The 14,195-nt window shown below is 31.9% G+C and overlaps 3 protein-coding genes across 4 annotated transcripts; 2 read left to right on the forward strand and 1 right to left on the reverse strand.

Moving 5' to 3' along the window:
• The first annotated feature begins 3,982 nt into the window (after positions 1-3,982).
• Positions 3,983-5,149, forward strand: LOC100819487 (stellacyanin). The gene is made up of 2 exons (XM_003556275.5): positions 3,983-4,170; positions 4,563-5,149. Exons 1-2 carry the CDS (start codon positions 4,011-4,013, stop codon positions 4,958-4,960), a joined length of 558 nt encoding a protein of 185 aa, XP_003556323.1. The 5' UTR covers positions 3,983-4,010; the 3' UTR covers positions 4,961-5,149.
• Positions 5,150-6,451: 1,302 nt separating this feature from the next.
• SODB (Fe-superoxide dismutase) lies at positions 6,452-10,619 on the forward strand. Of its 2 annotated transcripts, none has more exons than XM_014772265.3 (9): positions 6,452-6,507; positions 6,629-6,669; positions 8,285-8,356; positions 8,813-9,001; positions 9,095-9,266; positions 9,503-9,624; positions 9,752-9,778; positions 9,900-9,923; positions 10,235-10,619. In XM_014772265.3, exons 1-9 carry the CDS (start codon positions 6,492-6,494, stop codon positions 10,337-10,339), a joined length of 768 nt encoding a protein of 255 aa, XP_014627751.1. In that variant the 5' UTR covers positions 6,452-6,491; the 3' UTR covers positions 10,340-10,619. The 2 variants fall into 2 exon arrangements, with proteins under 2 accessions (XP_014627751.1, NP_001238486.1); NM_001251557.1 differs by having other exon boundaries at positions 6,469-6,507; positions 8,306-8,356.
• A 647-nt stretch (positions 10,620-11,266) lies between these two features.
• On the reverse strand, positions 11,267-13,021 carry LOC100820013 (ethylene-responsive transcription factor ERF062). The gene has a single exon (XM_006606261.4). It carries the CDS (start codon positions 12,697-12,699, stop codon positions 11,473-11,475), a length of 1,227 nt encoding a protein of 408 aa, XP_006606324.1. The 5' UTR covers positions 12,700-13,021; the 3' UTR covers positions 11,267-11,472.
• Positions 13,022-14,195: the final 1,174 nt, after the last annotated feature.

Here is a 14,195-nt window from a genome sequence, read left to right on the forward strand (position 1 = left end):
ATATTCTGTTTTCATTTTTTCATTATAAAATTACTATTTTGTTTTCAATTTATTTATCGTTTTTAAATATTTGTACAAGAAACGTAAAATCAATTCTTTTTCTACCATATATCAATCTTTTTCTTTCTAAAATCAACTTACAAAGTTACACTCCCATATATAAAACTTAAAGCCATTAAATCGTCCAATCTTTTGCGACAAGATACATTAAGCATCATGTTATTCAAAAGCCTGCGCACGCACAGATTAACTTGATAATTGGAAAATAGAACTTAAGAATAAAGGGAGAAGTGATGAGAAAGGAATCATGAATCTAAATGTCTTTTATTATATTTTTAATAAAAATAATAAAATAACATTTATTAATAATAATAAAAACATCAAATTCAGGCTCATCTAGCAAGAACAACAAGAAAAGGAAGAAACAAACCCAAATTAAAGCTGGCAGTAACGGAAATGCAAAGTACACAAGCCATTAATTATATAATAGAATATTAGTGTGTTTTCGACAGAGCAACACACACTGGTAGGTGTGTATATATATTTTCTTTTAATTTAACAATTCTAAAGAGAAATTTATCTTTGATTGTTAGATTTAAAAAAAAATAAAGAGTGATGATGGAGAATAATTATTTTGGAAAAACTTAATTCTTTCTCATATAAATTAAAAGAGTTTGTTGGTTTGTGTTACATTATAGAATAATTTTAAATCTTCCAAACAAATCTATAACATCTTTGTACTAATTTTTCCTACTTAGCTTGTTTAATGAAGAAAATATTAAATATCTTATATATTTTGAAGATAATAATATAGTAATTTTGTTAATGTATGTCCGTGAATTGGCTTTCCAAAACTGGAAAGAACCCATAAAATTCCTGTATGTTTGGATTGAAATTAGAAATGTTAGATATATGTTTTAAGGAAAATTCAATAAATAAAAATAAAATAAAAAATTGATCTTTTGGAAAAAAATAATTTTACCTTAAAAACATTTTTTTACCTCCTGAAAATCAAGCATAATGCAAAATGATTTAAAAAACAAATGAAAGCAACAGAAAAGTGGGCTCCCTCATGATAACCTTTGTCCGCTTTGTGGTGAGCATGCATCCAGAAACAACACAACAATTATCACAGGGTATCAATAAATATATTATAAAATTGTTTCAACTTAATCAATCATGTCAATGTGATAAATATTTAGATGAAGAATTTTTATTGTTTATAATAATTTTAGGTACCCAACTCAGGCATAATGATACCAATGGGCTGTCAAAGAAAAAGTTCTCAATAAAAATCAACCTTTAAACTAAAAAGATGACGCCACGTGAAAGCTTAACCGTTACGTGCTTTCTCCCAAGATCACAATGGAGTCCGCAAAGTCATTGTTGCTTGCATGCAAAAAAAAAAAAAAAACTTTCTCGCAAAGTCGTGGAATTGTTGCAACAATAATTTGAGTAGAAATATGTTGTTTTGCTAGGAAGATAAAAGCCAGCACAACAACTTTCCTCATTTGAAATAATCTGAAGAAATTTGTTTTGAAAGGAAACATTGTTTAAAGATTAGTCTCGCAATCCCAAGCTTTGTAAGCCACTATGGATTTGTTTGGGATTTTTTTTTTATCGCCTATGTTTATGTCTGGTTTAGTTAGTTTGGATTGAAAAGAAATTGAATGAATAAATATAAACTAGTTTAATTTTATAATTCTTCTTCTTGTTAAAGTCGAACTAACAAATTCAATCAAAAAAAGGCTGGTTCTTTTTAGTTCATTAGATTTAAATGATATTTTTTATTTTTAAAAATAATGAGATAGTGATAACTACAAAATTTGAATTTAATTAGTAATCAAATTTGACTAAGAATGATTAAAATCTCTCTAGTTTAGTGTTGTATTTAATGGAATAGTGAGGATTTTAATATCATTTCAATTCTTGACTAACATGATTTAAAAGAATGAGAATTACAAGTGTTTTATAGGAAAATTGATTCAAAAACTAAAAAAAAAACTTGAAGAATAAGGTAGAAGATTAGGACAGCTAGTTTAGCGCACTAGACAAGTCTAAAGCGTCTCGCTAACCGCCAGCGTAAGCTTAACGCAAAAAAGACTCGAAAAGTCTAAAGGTTCACTTAGCACGAATCCCGCTAAGCACGTGATCGTCACCATATCCACTAAGACCAGGAGGTCACACAAAAGAATTTGGAAGAGAAAATAAATAAATTAAATTCTTGTTGCAGGAACCAAAGAAAGAGAGTACGAGAGTAGATATAATTCCTTATCTCTTCTTTTCTTTTCTATCAATTATTTGGGTTTGCACCGGACTCTATCTTTGAACTTCCGTTTTACTTCACTACTTATAACAGTTTGGTACACTTTTCAATAAATTAACATATAGTTAAAATTGATTAGTTCAAATAATTAATAATAACATCATATGTATCTATTCTTAAAAAAACACCATATATAAATAAAATTAAAACAGATATTTGAGTTAATTAGTTTGGATAATTTATTATTTTAGCTCAAACATCGTCATATCATTTCTATCTCTTCATCTATCCATTCCATTTGTTTTATATAGAGAAGGGGAGAATCGAGTTTAAATCAAGGAATAGATAATTGAACCAATAATGATCAAGTTTCATTAATTTTGTTTGGTCTCACACATATATAAATCAATTCAAATTAATTTAATTGGTATGAGTTAAAAAAACTTAGTTACTTTTGATTAATTCAAACTAGTACTAGTTAAATAAATGACTAATTCTAATAATATTTTTTTCATACACATAAGACCTCAAAGTTAAACTTGAGACCGTATGTTTAAAAGTTCACGTCGATTCTAGTCAAATGAAAGTATATTGGTTGTATTTCGTAGCTATTAATAAAGCAAACTACTGTACAATTAATTACATATAAAATATACTGGTTTCAATAATTATTAGAGATGGGACAGATTTTGTAATTTTTGTGTAAAAATAAAATCATTTATTTATTTATTTTCTGTATAAAAAAAGTCTTTATTTTTAAAAATTAATACATGCATCTATTCATGAAAAGGTAATAAATAAATTAATTTGTTTTTTGCTATTATTAATGCATTTTTTTTGTCACCATGATATTGATGTGAAGTATCTACTAGTTTTGATGATGATTAATCTCCGTCGAAAAACTTAACTAGTCACTTTTAGTAAAAAAATTCATTCTAATCATATTTTTTTCATTTACAAAATGCGAATCCAAGACCTTACTCGAGATTTGAAGTCAAAGTCACTCCGACTAATAATTTGTTGCTTCATTAATGCATTCTATTATATAGAATATTTAATTTTTTATTGCAGTAAGTAAATATTTATTTTACTATATAAGTAACATTATAACATTCAAATTCTGAATCAAGTGTTGTCCTTGTTATAGAAAGATGAAATAAGCAAGTTAATTTTTTTATTTTTATGTAATTATATATAACCGATTTTAAATGTTTTTTTATATGTCTATGTAAAAAATACCATAAAATGTTTAAAACAAACATACCATTTGTAATTGGTCGTAATTGTTGAACAGTGTTATAAAAACTGTTAACTTTTTTTGAAATATGAAAACATATTATAATATATTAAAATATATTAATATCCATAAAGATGGAAAAAGATAACCAGTTTATATGATGACTTAGCTTCATGGTAGAAGAATAACAATATACATCTTGAATAAATTTAATTTAAGTCAAACCATGGGCTTAATATGCTATATGGCAGTTCAATACCGTTTAACCACTGCCCAGCTAACATTAACTCCTTCTCAGTCCAGTCCACCAACTTGATGAAATGCACATTCCAACCTTGCAATGTAGAAGCAACTATTATTTCTTCTTTTTTTTTTTTATCAAGTTTTGCTTTTCTATTTAATTTAGTCTTTTTGTTGGGTAGGTTATCCAATAAAAAGCAAACTTCAAGTATATAAGATGGAACCAATGGTGGCCCGAGTTGTTAGAACTTAGAACTCTTGATCAACATGGAAAAGGTACTCTTGGTTTATTCTCTTCTCTTTTCTTTCGCAATTATGACATGCTCAGCCACTACTTACACTGTTGGAGATAGCTCTGGCTGGGACATTAGCACAAATCTTGATACATGGATTGCAGATAAAAATTTCAAAGTAGGGGATGCTCTTGGTAAGTGCTCATCATTTCTATTGTAGCTCAAAGGGGAATTTATGAAATAAAAGTAACTTATATATAACTTTTGTAAGCTCTTTAGTTTATTTCAGTTAGATTCTTAGAGCAACTTAGTAAAACAGGTTCTTTTTAATTTATTCAATAAAAACTGAAACTTCAAGTTAAGTAGATTAAATTTCCAAGCATTTAAGAGCAAAATTCGCAAATAGATCAAACTTTACGTACAGAATTTGTATTTTTAATAATACAAAAATTATTTGTCAGTCTTGTCCATTTAGGTATTTATATATCTACTAATTTCCTTTAAACGTTTAAAAGTCACATTCTTTCCTCTGATTTTCATTAGAACATTGTTAACAACATTTTGAGATTTTTTTTTTCTGTTTCAGTTTTCCAATATTCATCAAGCCAAAGTGTGGAAGAGGTTACAAAAGAAAACTTTGACACATGCAACACCACCAATGTTTTAGCAACTTATGGGAGTGGGAACACAACAGTGCCATTGACAAGAGCTGGGGGCAGGTATTATGTATCTGGAAACAAATTGTATTGCCTTGGAGGGATGAAGCTTCATGTTCACGTAGAAGGCGATGACAAATCACTAGCACCAACTATAGCACCTAAGGCTGTGGCTGGAACAGATCAAAACACTTCCACACTTCCGCAGTCTCCTTCTTCAAAGAAAAACACACACTTTTCGGCAGGAGCTGCGAATTGTGCAAGGGATGCAATTCAGTTAGTTTATATTGCTCTCGTGGCTGCCGTATATGGGATGATGAAGATTTGAGCATAAAAGTACTATAATTACCGAGACAGCTTTGAAACTTTCTGTTTTGAATATATTATTTTCATATTTTGTTATATTAATTGGAGAGAAAAAAAAAATGACAGTTTTGCTTGGTTTGGAAGAGTCATATACAGCATACGTTGTACATGATTGTTGAACACATTTAAATTGGACATGCAAATTCATGTTTTTATCTGAGTAACAACCATAGCATATTGATCCCTCATGAGAATGTTATGCCAGAGATTTGAATAGGTATATACTCTGCCTTTGAGTAGGGGTGCTCTTACTTTACATTTGTTACTCATAATCAGAAATCACCTTCACTATGGACAATATCTAAAAAAAGGTGTTTTAAAATGTTTAAGAACATTTATGTTTAATATTTTTAGCCATATATTTATTTGAATAAAAAATATTTAAAAAAACCCACGTTTTATGTTTGAGTAATGATAGTTATGCAAGTTTACACTATTTCAGTACTCATGTGTTGTTATACAAGCCACACGATAATACTCTGCTGCAATCAGAGGGACAAATCCATGCTTCTCCCTAGTTTTTTCAAAATTTATACTACTTTTCCAGACTCAATTATAGGAAGAAGAAAAAATTTATGGACTCAAATATCAAATAAATATTAATTAGTTTATATTTTAATTTTATTTATAAACTAGCCATTAATTTTTTTATCAATGAAATGTTATGCATTTTTCATTATTTTTAGTTTATTATCATAAATAAAATAAATTTTTAGTATTTTAAATATTTTAAAATTTTACATATTTATTATACTTAAATAGAAACTCAACGGTAAGGCACATAAAAATAAGTTAACAATATTGGAGTGAAATTTTGTTTGAATTTTAAAATCTGATGTGGTATTACATGGACTTGGATCCTCTGCTGCAGTGAAAAAACCACTAAAGGAAATACAGTTTTATAATTCACCACACGCACTTTTTATAATTAATTAAATAAAATATTAATAAAAAACCAAAACAAACAAGATTACGTAGTGCAAAATTTATCTGCACTTCCTGCGTGATTTTTTCACCGCAGGGGATCCGGATTCAGTATTACAGAGTACAAAAAATAATTGAATAAACCCATTTAAGAACAAGCATTAGAGACACATTATCTGTACAATTAAACTTTTATATAATTATTTAATATTATAAAATAATACTATGTGTGTGTATATATGTTTATTATTTGATGCAGAGATAAGTAGATAATTTACTATTACTACTACACAGAGATTCTCAGTTTCTCACTCGCCGAGTTACATGATTTGGTAGGTGGAAATTGGAATTAGGCAATTAATAATTTACTATTACTTTTATTTTTCTAAAACAAGTAAAATAGATAATCAAATAGAAACTTGTACTGCTGGTGCCCTCGTACCTGCACAACTTAGTGTACTACAACATTGGAATTGTACTAACACATATTTTCTTGTTTATATTGGCCCTGAAAGGAAGAGGTTGACCTTTGTCCTAAATCCTCATTCCAGCCACACGCTTCAGAAGACATGGCCTCATTGGGTGGTACGTTTTGCACAATCTCTATATCCTTATGCATGCACAGTTATGCTTAGTGCAATGGTGCCTTCTACATTTTCTTAATTTCCCCAGTTTTGATTGGATTCGTGTTTACTTAATTTAACAGGGTTACAAAATGTGAGCGGCATCAATTTTCTTATCAAAGAGGTATTAATCTTCTCATCACAAAAAATATTTGAATGTGCATTCACTGTGTTTAACTTTTGTTGTTGTATATAGTTGTTGCTGATTACTTACTAAGTGTCTGCTTTGCATAAAATAAGACCGATAAAGTTCATCCTAAGTACACGAAATCTCTTAAATAAGATAATTAAGTAATTACGTGCAGACAGGCGTTTAAGTGCACTTAGAGTGATGCCATGGAAATCAAACTGTTTGCTTCCTGATGCCTAAGCACAAGGAACCTGATGCTTAAGTGCCAGATGTTTTTCCTCTTTGCCAACTTCTTGCTTGTGACGCTCAAGCGCCAACAAGTGCAGGCTTAAAAGTCATTTGCTTCTCCACAGTTAAATGCTAGAATCTTGACCTTTTTGTCCCTTTCCTCCATGCTCCTAAAATCCAAATTTAACTTAAATCAGTGTAAACTTGATTAAAACAACTATCCTAAGAAAAATTTTATTTATTTACAACCAGACTATCAAAAAGAGCAATTAAATAGTCTAAGAATTGGAATATTAAGATAATTACCTCCAAAATAATCATTCAAATGAAATTAAAAGGACAATTATCAAAGAGATGGAAGGGGAGGAGGTGCCAGAGAAGTGGGGTGCTGAAAAGTTAAGGGGAGGGGGGAGGGGTGCTGGAAAGAAAAGGGAAGGAGAAGGGAGAATAAGAAAGGTATTTTGAGTATTTTAAAATATCACAAAAAAGTTGGAGGTGTAAAGAGAAAAAAGAGGTGTAAATAAACCATCCTCCATCCAATTTTAACCAAACCCAAGCTGAAATTCACTAGACCTGGTGTGGGTTGGCTGAGTTTATTGGCTCGTGCTCTTATAATAGTTTCTTTTTTAATTATTTTATTAAGATTATACAGTACTTTTTAGTTTTTATAATGATAGTGTAAAAATCTTACCTACTTTTCATGTAGCCAGCTCTTTAGATTTAGACTAAGGCTTAACAAAAGTTAGAGAGTGCAAGTTTTTTCAACATAAAAATTTATGTAAAACTTAATTTTAAATAATCAAATGGGGTAATGGGCTGCTCTGTCCGACCTATAGCTCATAAAAGACTCTTCTGAAATAACAATTTTTAGTCCACAGCTCAATCCATTCAGTTCAACTTAACCTGAAAAAAATATGTTAGCATGCAGTGGGTTGACCAAATGGACTAATCCGAAATACAAGAGTTCTTTAGGCGCCTATTTATAAGACATAATTAACAATTTTTTTGTCTTTTGTTATGAGATTTCATTTCATCTCTCTTGTGTATTAACTATTTTTTTTATTAAAATACCCTGAATTGTCTCTTTTCTCTCTCCCATGAAGATTAAAAAATATGAACAAGTTTCTAATAAAGTTAAGGATAAATTTTTAAAAATATTATAAATTTAATGCTAATAACTAAATTAACTAACTTTTTTACTAAGTGTAAGTTAGTTAATTATGTCTTATAGGAACGATGCAACATATATGTACATACTACATACATAGCGTGAGGGGGTATCAGTGTATATCTTGCAATTTTTAGAATTTAGTATGTTTATTTCAAATCCCTTGCTTCATATGTTAAGACACATTTTGTTTTCCTTGTCCTTTAATTGAAGAAAGGATGTTGTATGCTGCAGGGTCCAAAAGTCAATGCAAAGTTCGAGCTGAAGCCGCCACCATATCCACTGGTAATAAGACCTAGAGTTTGCATGTTTACAAGAGAATTCATTGTGATTTTCTAGTGGAGCTATATTTCTAATGCACATTGAAGAAAGAATACTTAGCTTTTATAGTTTTCAAATTTACATTCTATTGAAACTTTGGTTAGTCTTGTTTTAATAAAGAAACTTAAAAATGAAACGATACATGGACATAGGCATCTCAATACATGCATGGACTAAGTACTTTGGTTACTCTTATTTTCTGCTCATCATGGATCCGATGCTATAATCTAACTAAACACACACACATATATATAGATGAAGATTCCCAAAACTCATAAGAATCACACAAGGCTTCCAGGGAGAAAAATTAAGTTACCTGTTCGGCTGTTCATCCTATTTTATAAAACCAAACCTACCAGAAAATAAAAAAACCAAAAGTAGAAAGTTGTAAAAATATATTGTGATAATGCAATGTTTCAGAATGGTTTGGAGCCGGTGATGAGCCAGCAGACACTTGAGTTTCACTGGGGGAAGCACCACAAGACTTATGTGGAAAATCTGAAAAAACAAGTTGTTGGGACAGAGCTTGATGGGAAGTCACTAGAAGAGATTATTGTCACATCATACAATAAGGGTGACATTCTTCCAGCTTTCAACAATGCAGCACAGGCATGCATGCTTGCAACCAGAATCTCTAATTCATGTTTCAAAACCATGGCTTAGTACTTAATTAATCAATCAATCTTGTAATGCATAGTGCAGGTATGGAACCATGACTTCTTCTGGGAGTGCATGAAACCAGGTGGAGGTGGAAAGCCATCCGGGGAGCTTCTAGAACTGATTGAAAGAGACTTTGGTTCATTTGTAAAATTCCTTGATGAGTTCAAGGCTGCTGCTGCAACACAATTTGGTTCAGGGTGGGCTTGGCTAGCATGTCAGTAATAACCCCCTTCCACCTTACTTTATGCACAAGTTACAGTCAACTTTTTTGGAAAAGCTAAACGAGAAAGCTTCTACAAATTAATTTATGCATAAGTTAATTTTAACTTGTAATAGGAGTTTGTTTCATTTTACCTTCTTATGTTCTTCACTTATAAGTACTTCATGAGAAATTTATCCAGACAGTTACATACCCATTTTGTTCATTCATTTTCTTTTGATGAAATATAGATAGAGCAAGAAAATTTGATGGGGAAAATGTAGCAAATCCTCCTTCACCCGATGAGGACAACAAGCTAGTGGTGCTCAAGAGTCCCAATGCTGTGAACCCCCTTGTTTGGGGAGGTTACTACGTAAGTTGTAAGAACTTGTAATAATATTATTGTTCCTTACTTATCTTGAAATATGAATGATAGCTGGGTCTGGTGAGGTTCATTTCACTGGTAAATTCTGATGTGATTTCGTCTTAATTTCTTGCAGCCACTTCTTACCATTGATGTTTGGGAGGTATTAATCATATTTTCTTTTTGTTTGTTATTTGATGAAACAATCTGCAAACACAAGCTCTATAACAGTCATTAATAACAACTTGCTGACTTAGTAATACTTTTTTTTCATTTTTGTGCAGCATGCTTACTACCTTGATTTTCAGGTGATATGTTGTTGCAAGCATTATATACTTAATAGAAGAGCTGCTAACACACTCTAACATTCTCTTTCCAATAACTCTAGTATCTGTTAAAATTTATGTGGACCTCACTAATTCAGAAATGAGATCCACATATTTAGTGAGACCCATATGAATTTTATCCAACAAAAGAATGTGCCCCAAAAAGGGTGCCAAAGAGTGTGTTACTAGCACTTTTCATACCGTTATTAGCACTTTTCATACCGTTATTAGCGAGAGTTGTGTCCAATAGATAAATTTAATTATGAATTGAGACTTTTTTGTTATCTTTCCAGAACCGGCGTCCTGATTATATATCAGTGTTCATGGATAAGCTTGTTTCCTGGGATGCAGTGAGCTCTAGACTTGAACAAGCTAAGGCTTTAATTACCAGTGCATGATGCTGAATTAAATGCAGAATAAGTGATTTATCCTGATAGTGATGATGAATTGGATGGCGTCATGCGGAATAGTGAATTATTTTTATCTAGAAAGTGTAAGCAGGCACATCTTTTGTACTTTAAATAGGTGTTGTGGTATCAGGGCTAAATCTCAGATTATTATGTTCTATGGTTAGAAATCTTAGTTATGGTTCTCTTTGTGTGACAATGTGAACAATAAGATTGCTTATGCATGAATAATCAACAAAATAATACTATGGTGTAGAGCCTTTTCATATAACTTACATGAGAGCCTGTCTTTTTTTCATGAGCATCACTTAGGGTCCAAGTTGGACTGCATTAGAATTTAGAGGTAAAGGGATTGGGAAATTGGGGAAGGAAAGTCACGTTTCAGTATAAATATGTGGCTCAGATTAATTTTGACACAAATCTCCATCACAATCAACTGTTTAAAATTAATCCTACCAAATTCTAAACCAACCAACCCAATATCATGTAAAATAGCCAGAGCCTACAATATCCTATAGCCACCCAAATACCGGTCATTTGGCTCCAAAGTTGTAGAACCGTAATGGATTCAGACTACTATTACAAAAGAACTGTAATGAATCCATTCTAGGTACATTCTTCAATATACGTGTTTCCAGTGGTATATTGCAGTAGAATGTTAAGGAGGCAAAGTTTTGGTATATTTTATAATATATTCAAGCTTTCAAACACAAAGCATAAAGTTATACTATTGGCTTCTTTGTTATTTTTGGCCTATAAATCTATACGAAGTGATCAATACAGGTGAATCATTCTTAAAAATCACAATCTCAACCGTTGTTCTCAATGTTAACTGGGTGTTTCTCTAACAGCCGTCGAACCAATCAAGTGTTTTGTTCAGAAGCAAAATAATCTTTGAACCTTTAGCATGATATATAATTGGTGGAAACTTAAAATTCTATCTATAAATGACCCTGAAGAAAGGGTGTTAAGAAGGATACTAATTTCAATACATCATTATAGGAAAATAGAACCCGAAGATTCAGTGTGGGATAGGAACCTTAAAATCTAGAATGAGGTAATGAGCTTCAGACAAAACATGGGCTATTATATGTATGCTTTAAAATTAGAGAAAAAAAAAAAGGTCATGAATTAGAGATAAAAAGTTCATCCCAAATGATGTCCATGTCTAAGGAGGGCATTCTACTTAACTGAACACCTTCCACATCTGATGTCTCATGGTGTTTGCTTTTGCTTCTCTCAGTTACCTCAGCTCCAACCCTTATGGATGAATCTTTGCCACTTATACTTTTCAATTTTCCATTCTCATCATTGTGCTTATTGCTTGACCCTGGCGGTGAATTAGTTGGCTTCCTATGAGAAGAACCACCTTGTGATATTGCTTGTAGTTTTGCCTCCACAAGTGCAGCAGTGGTTCCATTCAGAGAATTTGCCTGAATTACATGCTTGAGATCTGGGAAGTTCAACTGAGCATATTCTCCTCTTAGTATGTATGCTGCTGTGTCATATGCGATGGCAGCATCTTCGGCGGAGTCGAAAGTCCCTAGCCAAACCCTTGTCCTGTTTCTTGGTAATCTAATCTCAGCTACCCATTTCCCCCAGTGTCTCTGCCTCACACCTTTAAACAGCTTGCCTCTTCCACCATACTTCAAAGGCTGAGTCCTAGTGGCACTCAACCAATTCTCGTTGAAAGACTTGGACCGCGAATTTGTTAGGTTGTTGTTCATTTTGTGTGCATCCCCACTACCTGCTTGATGCTGGTTTTGGCCAAACTGAGACACATGATATGAGGGGTCTGAAGTAGCTGACATGACTTCACCACCTTTTATATTTGAGGATGATATTGATGAGTACACCATGGAGGGTTCCGGCAAAAACAAAGTCAAGTTTGGAAATTTTGGTCTGGCAGAAGAAGATGCTAGGGAAGCCACTGGATCATCAAAACATGGCGCTATGGTTAATGGTGGGAGAGTTTCCAAAAGATTTAGAGGAATGGAACTGTTTTTTATGTCTGAGACTGGGAAGATAGAATTGGATTGGTTTTTCTCTTTGCCATTCTTGATGTCTTCATGGCCATTGAATTTTGCAGGGATATGACTAATCCAAGTGGCTAAAGGTGCCTCCTCTTTCATGGAAACAGAATTTGAACATAAAAGAAGCTTTTCATGAGGTGATGCTATTGATGAGTTTACCCCACCTCTTAATACAGGAACATGGTTGGAGGCAGTGAGAGAATGAGAACCTCTTATAATTGCATTGTCCAAAAACTTTGATCCTGTTGCCATTTCTTGCAAACAAGTTGGAAATGTTTTTTGTGTGAAGATTTCCTTCTTGGGAAATGTATCCTTCATATAGATCCTTCAGGCAGTAAATCCGAGATAAAAACTGACACGTAGAAATGATTAAAATGCATGCACTACACTAAATACATTTCCTTTGGGCTAAGGCACACCTCATATTGGCAGGTATCAGTTAGGTTTATTATAATACTAAAAGTAACCTACTTTGTGTTTCATTAGGAATTTGTTATGGCTTCAATCAGGTACATTTCTTTATAAGGATTTTATTTTCTACTTACCATTTATGCTTGCATAACATGCTTTTCCTTCACAACCAATTGGAATCAGACAGCTCAGGCTTTTTTGGATCAGCTGTCATACAGGGTGCAAAGCATTGAGAATTGACATTCGTTTAGTGACAGAAACTTCCTTAATTTAAGACCTTCATGTTCTTTGTTTGTTATTATCCCGGGTATTATTCTTTTTTGTCATTAATAATCATGTGATTTTGTTGAACACCCACATGCTATATTCTTCTCTTGACTGTGCTAATGTAATTTAATGTAAACACACAATAAATCAATGGCAATTTTGTTTTTTTGTCACTGATACATTTCATAGACACTAGGCATGATAAAAAGCTATGAACTTATAATAATAGATAACCACTAATCTACTGATGAAATGTCTTGTTTTTTACTGGTAAACCCAGATATCTCGTGATAAAAAACTAAAGACAGACTAATCATTCAAGATATTAATATTTATATAAAGAGTAATTCTTTCCGAATAGATATTCTTTCATATACACATACTTACATATTGGACTTCTGACCACACGCTTAAAGAGTATAATTATCTGTCAATCATATCATACAATATTAGTTGAAATGTCTTTCTAATCACCAAGTGAGGTGGCAAACTACACAATTTTTTCTCCTTAAAATGCACTAATTTTGGAAGGTTTGGCGGTGCAATTGATTAATTAAGAAAGGTTAGTTATTTGTTTTTTTCCTTTTTGGTGGTGGAAACGAAGGCTTATTTTCTATATTATCATATACACGTATACTACATTTATCAAGGATTTAATTTTAATATCCTTTGTGTTAGTTTGATGAAGTCATTGCTACCTTTTTCCAGGTCTAGTATTAAACAAATCCTTAAAGAGCGTGAGCACAGCAAAGTATGTACTTTATGTATTTTCTTTTCAGCCCGCAGTACAGTGTCTTTTGAGAATGGCTTAAAGACACTGAAAGCGGTTTATATGGAAGATGCAAAAATGAAAGTGCCCCAGAAGCTAATGGCAGTATCCACCTCCATATTTGAGGCCACAATGATTAGAACTGCATAACATTGTGATTCATTGCTCTAATCTTAAGGCATCCCATTTGTCTCATGCCACATGGCATGACCACTCTAAGGAAGTAAACATCATTTTTTTTTTTGAAATGTTTATATGTGAGACAGATTCTAGGCATCTTTCACTTCTTCATGTAACTTTTAATAACACTTTATACCATTTACAATAGGTGTAGCTGTTTTCTCAATTACTTTATAAGCCATGCACA

Source organism: Glycine max, chromosome 20 (assembly GCF_000004515.6).
Source record: "Glycine max cultivar Williams 82 chromosome 20, Glycine_max_v4.0, whole genome shotgun sequence".
Lineage (NCBI taxonomy): Eukaryota > Viridiplantae > Streptophyta > Magnoliopsida > Fabales > Fabaceae > Glycine > Glycine max.